Source organism: Mustela nivalis (assembly GCF_964662115.1).
Source record: "Mustela nivalis genome assembly, chromosome: 2".
Taxonomy (NCBI): domain Eukaryota; kingdom Metazoa; phylum Chordata; class Mammalia; order Carnivora; family Mustelidae; genus Mustela; species Mustela nivalis.
Window position 1 is genome coordinate 172247887 of NC_139021.1, and position 12610 is coordinate 172260496.

At 31.5% G+C, this 12610-nt stretch overlaps 1 protein-coding gene across 3 annotated transcripts in view; it reads left to right on the forward strand.

Moving 5' to 3' along the window:
- Positions 1–12610, forward strand: part of ATRNL1 (attractin like 1) — an 815229-nt gene that overhangs the window by 252481 nt on the left and 550138 nt on the right. For all 3 annotated transcript variants that reach the window (XM_082721458.1, XM_082721457.1, XM_082721456.1), the window contains exon 21: positions 11353–11405. In XM_082721458.1, the coding sequence (XP_082577584.1) occupies positions 11353–11405 (53 nt within the window). The remainder of the gene's footprint in view (positions 1–11352; positions 11406–12610) is intronic.

The window sequence follows — 12610 nt, forward strand, 5'->3', positions numbered from 1 at the left end:
AGATAAAGTCCTTTATCAGATACATCTTCTTCAAATATTTTCTTCTAGTCTGAGACTATATTGTGTTGTGTTGTGTTTCTCACCCAACAACTTGATATTCATCTAAGCTGTTGCTTCCAGGTAGATGTAATTGGATCCTTTTCAATGATGTAGAGTATTTTGTTGCACTATTATACCACACTTCATTTATTCATTCTCCTATGTGTTATTTGATAATCTCAGTTTTGTTTTTGTTTTACATGAAAACTAATGTGCTTATTATTCTTCACATGTATATCTCCTGGTTCACAACTGTGTGCATTTTTGCCAGGCATGTATTTGGTATCCATATTTTCAATTTCAGAGCATTAACTGTTTTGTAAAATTATTACATCAAATTATATCCTTTACAGGACTGTATAAGTTTTTTTAATGTCTATGCACTTGACAGTACTTGCTATTAAAAGATATTTTAGTTTTAACGATTCTGATATTGCATGACGTATTTGGATTTTTTTAAGAATTAAAGTTCTTGGGTGCCTGTGTGGCTCAGTGGGTTAAAGCCTCTGCCTTTAGCTCAGGTTGTGATCCCAGGGTCCTGGGATGGAGCCCCGCATAGGGCTCTCTGCTCGGCAGAGAGCCTGCTTCACTTTCTCTTTCTCTGCCTGCCTCTCTGCCTACTTCTGATCTCTGTCAAATGAATAAAATCTTCAAAAAAAAAAAAAAGAATTTAAGTTCTCGAAGATTTATGTGCTTAATCTTTAAGAGATCAATTTTTCTCTTTTATGAAATTGTCCTCTTTCAAATGTCTTGTGTTTTTTTTTTTCCTCCTGGATTCTTAATGATACGTAATAATTTTTATACATTCTGGATGCATGTCTTTTATTGGTGATATGTGTGGTAAATACCACTATGTGGTTTGGATTTTCATTGTTTTCTGTGTCTTTCATGAAGAGACATTCTTAATTTTAATATAATCTGAAACATCAATCTTTTCCATATGGTTAGTGATTTTGGGGGGGATTCTGTTTAAAACTTCCTTGTCTTCTCCATTATTAGGTAATATCCCGATTGTGGCCAAATGGCCCTAGGTTATGTGGAAAGGTCTTAATTATTTCTTCACAATAAGATATAAACTATTCAATTCTTGAAAAGAATATAAACTATTTAGATTTTTAATTTTTCTTATGTCTATTTTATTCTTTGGTTTTTAAACAAAAATTGTTGGTATGCTTAATTCTTCTTATAATTATTCTTTTCATTTATCATGTCAGGAATTTTAGAAAGTTCAGCCAGTGCTCTTCAAATGTTTCTTGTTTTCTGTTTCCTCTGTCTTCTGCTTTGGGACTCCAGTAACACCATATCTTTTATGTCTCTTTCATATTTTTCCCTTGTCTCCTGACCCGTTTTTCAGTTCATTTTTCTACTGTGTCCAATTTTCTATTAATCTCATTCATTCAGTTCTTAATTTTAGTCACTGCATTTTCATTTTGTTGTTATTATAGTTCCCACTTTTTTCAGATTAAATTCTTAAACTTATCTATTACAGTTTCTAATTGTCTTTTATTGTTTCTATTTTTTAAGGCAGATTTCTCTTCCATTATAATAAAGATCATTATTTTAAGAACTGTGTCTTTTTCCTGATAATATCTGGATTGCCATAGCCCTGTTTCTGGTAGCTCCTGTTTCCTGTTTTCTTACCTATTTCCATGTCTGGTTATTTTTCATTTTGTCCTCAATACACATTTACAAAATCTAATTATAGATTGAGACCTTGTATGAAATCTTTTCCAAAGAGAATGTAATCCTGCTATGTGCATGAAGACAGTAGAACCTTAATCACTTTTAGAGATAAGTGTCCTTCAAAGTAGATCTGCAGGCTCTGGAAGGCTTCACTATGCTCTAATTCCCAAGATTAGCTCACCAAACTTTGGTGGGCCTGGACTCTAATCCATTTTCCTGTGACATATTGTCCTCATCCATAATTAGAGACAAGAGGGTTCCTAAGATGATCCAGGGAGTCCATCCTTTTCTGCATCTGGGCCTGGTAATTTTTCATTCTTAATCTTCAGCCTTTTAAGCTGAAAAGTAAACTCTACCTTTTTTAGTTGTCTGTAACTTACTTGGTTAGTTCTACTTATCATTATTAGTCTCTGAAATCCGTAAACAGGCTTATAATTTTAAAACCTGTGCCTACCTCCTGTACTGTTTGAGGGTTTACCTTACCTTTGGTTCTGATTTTTTAAGTTAAATTGCCTTAGAAATATGTTATTAATATTGATACTGTGCTACTCCCTAATATCCTATTTTTCTTCATATTATGTAACATTTTAATGGGTATTTTTAGAGAAGAAACAAAACAAAAGCAAGTGTGTTTTATTTTGTGTGTACTTTTTATAATTTCTTGGGAAAATGCAAACTTCTTATCAGATTCCCAACTGTTTTAAAGCGTCTGTCATGATATATCAAAATTAAAGCAATTAGATGTCCAGCCTCCTTTTTTTGTTTCTGAGTAGAAAAAGTATAATCTCATGATAAGATGTATGTGTATGTATATTTAAATATTTAATTAATAGGGACAAGATGAAATGCTATATTTTAGCTCTTAGAATGTAGAATTATTTTACATTTTGCTTTTTACAGGTTATATTTATAATGCAATGTGATAATTCACAAAAGTGATAGTCATTATTTAGGTGATATTTGCCCTTTCAAAGTCCCTAATATTTCAGTCTAAATCTGTTTTCTTAAAAGGTATGGCTATTTGCTTAGTTCGTTTGTTGGAACAAGAGGATGATTATCCCTTTGCTTTAGACACAGAATACTTTGATGTTATGTTTTTAATTAACCATTCAGAAGGTTTCTGAAGACTTTTAATGTTTGTATCTAATCCTTATACAGAAATATTCTGAAGTTAAAAATATTACTTAACTTACATATTAGAAATATTAGTGTAATTTATATTCAGTATTAATATGTTTAAAGAATTATTTATATCTATACTTTTCCTTCACATTATTTGACCTCCTATAATCTGAGTTTGAACTTCATCAAATAATTTAATTTCTCAAATTGTTTATTATGTGAATTAGATTAGTATATGTTCATATCTCAAATAAATATATTGAAATATTTTATGGTAAGAAATTTTATGTATAACAAAATATGGTGGACAGACTTAAGATGACTATCAATGGTCTCTGCCTCCGGGAATTCACACTATTGTATAGTGTGGGCAGGATTTTTGACTTCTAAACCAGAATATATGGCAAGGATAATGGTATATCACTTCTATAATTATGGCATGTCACTTCCATACATATGCTTTAAGTATGTCCTTTTTAAAAAGAAGATTTCATTTATTTATTTGAGAGAGAGAGAGAGAGCACCTAGAGGGAAAGAGAGAGGGAGAAGCTGACTTCCCACAGAACAGACAGCCTTATGTGGGGCTCTGTCCCCGGATGCTGAGATCATGACCCAAACCAAAGGCAGGCTCTTAACCAACTGAGCCACCAGGCACCCCTTTAAGTCTGTGTCATGCTAGAAGTTTTGCTCTAGAGAGTTTCTCCCTTTCTCCCTCACTTTGAAGAAGTAAATGGAGCTGAAGGCATCTTCTGGGAGGTGAGGGCAGCCTTCAGTCAATAATAATAATAATAATATTATAATAATAATAAACCAAGGTCTTTAGTTTTATAGCCATAAAAAAATAAATTCTGCCAGCAACCTGAGGGAGCTTAGAAGCAGCCCACCCCATCTAACCTTTAAGGGCAACCCAACCCCATATGTAGCAGATCCCAGCTCCAGCCAGTGCCTTGATTGTATCCTAACTCATCTCAGAATCTGAGGACCCAACTTTGCCCTATGTGCAGACTCCAGGCCCACAAAATCTGTGAGATACTAAATTTTGTTGATTAAAGTTACTAAGCTTTTGTGATTTGTTACTTAGCAATAGAGAACTACTGCAAATATATCCAATTAATCTTTTATTTACTTGAATTATATATTTGTGTATTAAGTATACAATACACACCTTATGTGCTTTTAGGGTTTTCAAACCAGGAGGGGCATCTCAATCTTCCATAGAAAAAATATACTTTCCTGAATGGGCAAAATAATTTTAACAATGCAAATTAAGGCTTTTTAAAAAACAGACTATTTAAAAAGAAATTTTACTTTTGTTACTTAACACAGTGGTTTGTTACAGAACAAAACATAGCTTAGGGGCACCCGAGGGTGGCTGAGTTGGTTAAGTGTCCCACTCTTGATTTCAGCTCAAGTTATGACCTCAGGGTGATGGAATCAAGCCCTGCGTTGGGTTCCACGCTCAGCAGAGAGAGACTACTTGTTTCTCTCCCTCTGCTCCTTCTCTTGCTTGTGCTCTTTCTCTTTCTCTCTCTCAAAATAAATTAAAAAAAAAAATCCTTTAAAAAAAGTAAAACATATCTTAAAACATTTTTTCTTAATCAGAATACTTCACATTCATATATGTAAAATTTTAGTAAGAAAGAATTTAGAATTTTCTTCTTAATATTGCTCTTTTTTTGTTGAAAATAATTGTGAGGTACTCCATTCTGATATTTTAATTTCATTTATGTATAAAGTCTGTAATGAAATTGACAGGTTTTAATAACTTTGATTTCCATTCACATTATTATGTAGGTTACATGAAAATGTATAATGGCTGTGCTAAACATTTCAATATAACAGCTGATTATATTTGTAACAGATTTGTATAAGTGGTTATATTAATTGATTTTGACATGTGGGAAATGAGATGGGGGATCATTCATTTGCATAGAACAGCATTAGGTGTAAGTAATACATTTATATATTTTTTTAAAAATTTTACACATATACATTTATAAGTTTATTTGAGATTTCATTAATTTCATCCCTTGGTTGTTTTTTTGTTTGTTTGTTTTTCATTTCATCCCTTGTAATGAATATATTTTTCCATTAAGTAAGCAGAGTGTTAACTCTGCTATTAGAATGCAAAATCTTGGATTTTGATTAGAAATATGACAAGTAGACCTGATATCTTTTTCTTTTGTCCTTTTTGAATGAATTAGACATGAGACAAATTTATCTTATAGGATATTCATGTTTATAAGAAGAAATATTTGATTATTCTTGCCTGGTCTCTATCTTTATTATGATGATTACCAGCTCCCATACTTCTACATTTAGCAGTGAGCTCTTAAAATTCTGCTGTTAGCAAGAGCTCTTCCTTCTCCACTATTTAATTATTATTGGGATGAACGCATGAATTCCCATTTTCTCCAATCATAGATAAATCACTTAGCACTCAACTTGTTCCAGATTTGGTTAGTGGGGGCTACTTAAGGCAAACTTGTATATATTTTTTTAAATTTTTTATTTTTTATAAACATATATTTTTATCCCCAGGGGTACAGGACTGTGAATCACCAGGTTTACACACTTCAGAGCACTCACCAAAGTACATACCCTCCCCAATGTCCATAATCCCACCCCCTTCTCCCAAACCCCCTCCCCTCAGCAACCCTCAGTTTGTTTTGTGAGATTAAGAGTCACTTATGGTTTGTCTCCCTCCCAATCCCATCTTGTTTCATTTATTCTTCTCCTACCCACTTAAGCCCCCATGTTGCATCACCATTTCCTCATATCAGGGAGATCATATGAAACTTGTATTTTTGTGACATATACCCATCATTTTGTGAATACTTCCTTACTCTGATATAAGAAAATGTTCCAGGCTGATGTTATACCTGTCCTGTCTCAGCCATTTTTTTTTGAAGATTTATTTAATTGACAGACAGAGATCACAAGTAGGCAGAAAGGCAGAAAAAGGGGGGAGGGGTGGGAAGCAGGGTCCCCGCTGAGCAGAGAGCCCAATGCGGGGCTCTATCCCAGGACCCTGAGATCATGACCTGAGCTGAAGGCAGAGGCTTTAACCCACTGAGCCACCCAGGCAACCCCTGTCTCAGCCATTTAAAACATGTTTTTGTAGATCTCTGATTCCTTGTAATGAAGAATTATATTGGAGGCCATTATCTTGGTGATAGATATGTCCTTTGCTAATGAGGTATCTTAATGGACTGTTCAGTGAACAGAACTAAGAAATATTTATATGTACAGATAAATACATATATTTATGTACATGTGTACATATGCATCCACATACACATATATACATATTTTAGAAAGCATTACTTAATACCTAGACTTCCAATTCCAATGTATCCCTCCAAGGTTCTTTTGGACCTTCTCTAGTTTAGTATCTCTATGTCTCTTCTTCCTCAGTGAAAGCACTGGCTTCTGGTGATGTAACACACTCCTTATTTGCTCAGTTCTCTAATACAAGAAATGCTTTCAGAATTGCTTTGTCTGTATCACTTTAATAAGCAAACCTAAAAAGATTCCAAAGTTTAACTCGTCCACGCTCAGGATTGAGGATATATAGTCAGATACTGTGTTAGGAAGTTATTTGGAATGGTCCCTCTTCTTTTTTCTTTCCTCCTTTCCTCCCTTATTTCTTTCCTTTCTTTTCTGTTCTTCCTCACCTCTCCCTTCAATTCTCCTCCCTCTGTTCCTTCCTTTCCCTTCAGGATGGCTATACGGTATTCATTGGAAATTCATTAGATTCATTTCTTTTAGTTTCTGTTTGATGGTTTTTTTCCTCTTTCTCATTCTTACTGGTTTTATGTATATATTTCAGAATATGTTGAACACTGACATTCTTTCAAAAGATAAAAGTACTTAAAAATATACTCAGAGAGATTAGTTCCCATTTCCTCCTTTCTTCTCCAGGGGGTAACTGACTTCATTGTTTCTTGTTTATCCTTCCTGTGATTCATATATATATATATATGAATCATATATATATTTCATATATATATATATATATATATAATATACATGCATATGTTTCTTATATATGTATATATATATACACACACATATACATATTCTTTTTCTTCTTACACAAAAGGTAACATATCATAGATATGTATCTATATTAGGTCATAAAGATCTTTATTACCTATTTGTTTGGTTTTATTTATTGATGTATGGCACTCCATTATGTTTATGTACTATAGTTTATTTAACAAATCTTGCATGCATGGACATTCAGATCATTTGTAATATTTTGTAATTATAAATGATGCTGTATTAAATAAACTTGTGCTCATATATATTCATAGTGCTGGTGATTTACTTTCAAATTCCTTTAAGTGGGATTTTTGGATTGAAGAATAAGTGCTCCCATATATTTGTTAGGTATTACTAAATTCTCCTCCACAGGGATTTTCTCATTTTGCATTCTCACCAGCTCATAATTTTATAGGAGTGCTGTTTGCCCACAGTCTCATTCGTAAGCAGAGCATATTGCTATACTTTTAAAATTTTGACAATCTGATGAGAGAGAAGCGGGCATCTTAGTATAGTTTTAGTTCTTATTTCCCTATTTGTAAGTAAAGTTGAACATTTTTTCACATAGTTAAGAACCATTTCCTTTTGTGTGTGTGTGAATTGTCTGTGTTTTTTGCTAGTTTTTCTATGGAATCGTCAGTCCTTCCCTTATTATTAGAGAGTTCTTTGTAAATTAAGGATTTTAGCACTTTTATGTCACATACATTGTCAGTTTTCTCACAATTTGTCATATTTTTTTATTTTACTAATGACATTCCTTTTACCATGCTTTTCAGTATATCCATGCTATCTTGCAATTTTTTTCTTCCAATATGTTTAAAGTTTTATTTTGTATGCTAGGATTTCTGATCCATTTAGAGTTTTTTTATATGTGTTTGATATGAGGAATGGATTTGATTTTATATTTTTCCAAATGGCTATCCAGTTTACCATATTTTGTCATTATGGTATTTTACCATAAATACCATTTATGAAAAAAACTTTACTTTGATAATTTAAAATACTCTTTTATCATATGATATGCTAGATTTTTAGTATATGATAGTTGAGCTTGTTTGTGGAATTTCTGTTCTGTACCTTTGGTTTTTCTATCAATGCACTGATACTACACTATTTTATTTTACAGACTTTGAGTATATTTTAATATCTTTTAAGTCTCGTTGCCCCCAAAGCTCTTCCTTTTCACTGTTTTTTCCCCCTTTTTTAAATTAGATTTTTAATTTTAATTCCAGTATAGTTAACATACAGTGTTATATTACTTGCAGGTATAAAATATAGTGATTCAGTAGTTCTGTACATTACTTAGTGCTTATCATGCTAAGTTCACTTTTTAATCCTCATCACCTATTTTGCCCATCCCCCTGCATTCCCTGTCTGATAACCATGAGTTTGTTTAGTTTTTTGCTTTCTCTCTCTCTTTTTCCTTTTCTTGTTTGTTTTGTTTCTTAAATTCCTTATCATATAGTATTTTTTTTCTTCTGGGTTATTTCACTTAGCATTATACTCTCTAGGTCCATAGATGTTGTTAAAAATGTTAAGAAATCATCCTTAATGGCTAAATAATATTCTATCATGTATACATACCTCAATGTTTCTAACTCCTTTAAAACTTACTGGAATTTTTATTTGGTAAAATTAAAAATTACCTTTCAAATTAACTGCCATCTTATGACATTGCAATGTACCAATGAAAAATAAGGAATGTGTTCGCATATATTTATGCATACTTTTGTGTTTTGCAGTCTGACTTTTATGCCTAAAGTTTCATTATATTTCCTTTGGAACTATTTATTTCCTTAGTTATTTGTAGGCATTAGTGATTTTTTAGATGACAGCTAAAGTTAAATTACTAAAAATTGATATTTAAGTTCCATTCATAATTATACACTTAGAAAATACTTTTAATACATTCCAAATTGTCTCAATACTTATTAATATAAAGCTCTTTAGATAATATATGATTGTCTAAAGAGTTTAAAATTTAAAAGAGAATATAATTCTGTATTGGACACCTTCAAGAACTCTATAAAGCTTCTCCGTTTAATTCTTTTGTTTAAAGGTTTTATTTATTTATTTTAGAGAGATTGTGAGAGTGTGTGCAAGTAGGAGGAGGGGCAGAGGACGAGAGATAAGGAGGGAGAGAGAATCTGAAGAAGACTCTGAGCTGAGCATGGAGCCCGTCATGGAGCTCTGTCTCACTACTCCAAGATCATGACCTGAGCTGAAACCAAGAGTCAGCCACTTACCCACCCAGGCACCCCTCAGCTTAGTTCTTAACAAGGTGATATTAATTCCTTATTTCTGTAAGTAATGAAAGGCAGGAAAAATTACTTCCTAAACGAGAATATATAATTTCATCCTCCTGAGATAATTTGTAGTTTGGAGAAAATAAAACTTTAACTGTGCCTTTATAAAAATTATATTATGTTGAAGGTAACATCACAATGACTTCTATTCCAATATGATATTAAATAATTTGAATAAACTTAATATTATCAACCAAAGTAAATATTGTGTAACTTCCATATGGGAATATAGGTTTGTATTCAGAGCTCTTAATGTCAACATATAGATCAATTAAAAAGTACTTGAAATCCTTAACATTTGTCAAAGTTAGTCATTTTCGACTGCAAATAAGACATGCAGGGAATATCATGCATAGCAATGCAGGCACTATTATTTTGAATATTTCCCTATTCTTAAAGTAGTATTGTGGGTCGCCTGCATGGCTCAGATGTTTAAGTACCTGCCTTTGGGTCAGGTCACGATCCTGGGGTCCTGGAATTGAGTCCCATGTAGGGTTCTCTGCTCAGTGGGGAGCCTGCTTCTTCTTCCTCTTCCTCTGCTGCCCCCCCTGGTTGTGCTCTCTCTCTTTCAAATAAATAAATAAATAAATAAATAATAAAATAAAACAAAAGTAGTATTGAGATATCCATTTGCAACAAGTCATATTTATATTTTGTGACAGAAAAAGGAATTATAATAATATTGTAAATCAGTCCTTCAGTGTATGTATATATTTGGTACTAAGTCATGGGATTTATGGTGGTGAGCCTGAAGGAAGGAACAAAATGTAGAAATAGTAGAGAACCTTAAGTGCTTAACCTAGATCATACTCATGATATTTATGATACCAGTAAAATGTATGTCACACATTTTGCAAGTTGCATTTGGGGAAGTCACAGGAAACCTAACTCCCAAAGTTTCATTGTTTCCCAGAGAATAAAGTTAGTTGTATAAAGGATTATTATATTTCTACTTTAATTTTGCAGTTAGTGTAGAAAAAGATTTATTCTTCAACTCATGAATAAAAAAACTAGCAACTCAAGGCTGATAAATGCATTCAGAATGTAACCTGATTATTTAGCCTAATTGTCTCAACTCTTTGACCTTTTATTAGTTAAAATATATATAAAAATTATTCCTGTGTTCTAGTTAACTCTATTAAAACTAAAGACATTTTGAAAGGTCTTATTCATCTTTTAAACTTTTAAATATACTTTAAATATTAAGTCACTTTATTCAGTTAGCCTGGTGTGTTTTATTGTATAATAATTTATTTTGGAGGGTGTTCCAGTGAAAAAACATTATGTGAAATCAAGCTGTATCAGTATTAGGTGCTAACTCTCATTTTAATTGACTTTTGGAAGCAGATATAAAAATGTGAACTTTGGAAATTTTTAGAATATTTATGATCTTCTCCCACTGCTATAATTAAGCGTAATTTTGAAGAATTTAATTTAATTTAGAATTCATGATTTGGAATGCTCTTATGTTCTTCTGTTTTTTATTAATCTCACATAAATTCAGAGTTTGAGCTACTGAATTTAGAGTTGGACAATTCAGAAAAAAACTTTTCTTTATTACATAATTGGGGAGATCTTTTTTGAAAATATAGATTCATGTGTAGAAACTGGGAAAAATATATTGATTTCAAAGAATACCAGAAGTAAGAAAATGATGTAGATTTATAAATTCCACAAACTTTCTTCCTTCCCCTTAAAGTGTCTCTATATCTTTATCAAGACTTTCAATTTCTTTTTCTATTATTAAGGAAGAATATTTATTCCCAGACTCCTAGTATTATCTTATCTGCCTTGTGACATTCCCTTTTATCATCTTGTGTGTGACTATTTGTCATCACTGTTTCTTTTCTCTACTCAAGCTCAAATATTGGCTTTTTACTTTAATTATTTTAAAGTTTTCTTTTAAAACTTTTATTTATGATATAGTTTTTAAGATGTTTTAATGTAGAGTTTATTGTTTTTCTTAAAGAAAAATACGGAGTTTTGAATTTTGTTGCTCAGTAGTAAATGAGTTTTTTTCCCTAGTTATAGGTTTAATTCTGTCATTTTAATTTATTTTTAATTTTTTATTGTGTTATGGTAGTCACCATATGGTACATCATTAGTTTTTGATGTAGTGTTCCGTGATTCATTGTTTGTGTTTTTATTTCTGCAGATGTGACTCTGAAAATCGCTATGTTGGTAATCCACTTAGAGGAACATGTTATTGTAAGTACTTTTACTTTTTCATTTTAAATAATTAGTATTTTTAGTTTTAGGTGATTTTGCAGATTATAAAATTCATCTTGCATGCTGATGTTGTCATTAGTATGTTACCATTTCTATTTCTAAATTGTATAATACAGTTCCATATATGTTGCTAAGAAAGGCAGTCTTTTTGCTATATTTTAAAAATTATATTTGGTGCATTTTTTTCTACTCTTGAAGAGTGACATAGCAGTAGATCTTATTCTGGAAGTGGAAACAAAAATGGGATTTGAGTAATCTCAACTGATTTTAATGTGGTCTTTTCATTTTGATTAAATTTTGAACAAACAGAATTTTGTGATAGATTTTTGCAGGGGGCAGTTTTGGTCATCACTAAAAAGCAGTGTTGAATTGTTACTGTAAGATACTTTCACTGGGTAGTGATCATATGAGAGATGTATGATAAACCTTTTAAGAAAGAATTTTTCAAATGGTTATACCATTTTACATTCCCATCAGGAGTATATGAGTTTCAGTTCCTCAAGTCTCTAAATTTCATATGGTCAGTCTTTTTAATTTTAGCTGTTCTAGTAGGTGTGTAATGGTATCTAATTCTTATTTACATTTTTCTAATGAGTAGTGATGTTAAACATATGTTGTGATTATTTGTGATAATTGTGAATATTTGGTTTATATATATTTTATTTAATGAAGTATGTTTAAATCTGTTTTCCACTTTTAAAAATTGAATTGTTTTCAGGGTACTTTATGTATTCCTGATACGAATATTTTATGTGACGTATAATTTGCATTTTTTTTTTTTTTTTGTGGCTTGTCTTTTCACTCTAGTAGGAGTATTTTTTTTTTTTTTTTGGAAGAGGAGTTTTAATTAAAATGAAGTTCAACTAATTAATTGTTCTTCTGAGAAATCTTATCCTAACCTAAGATCACAAAGATTCCCATTTTCTTTTAGAAGTTTTCTATTTTTATGTTTTTGTTTAAGAATACTGTACATTTTGCGTTAATATATGTATATATTTCAAGAGATGGATCAATTTTTTTCTCCATATGGATATCCAAATGTTCTGGCACAGTTTGTTCAAAGTCTTTCTTTTATTATTATTTTTTTAAAGATTTTATTTATTTATTTGAGAGAGAGAGAGAGAGAATGAGAGGAGGGACGGTTAGAGGAAGAAGCAGACTTTCCATGGAGCTGGGAGCCTGAT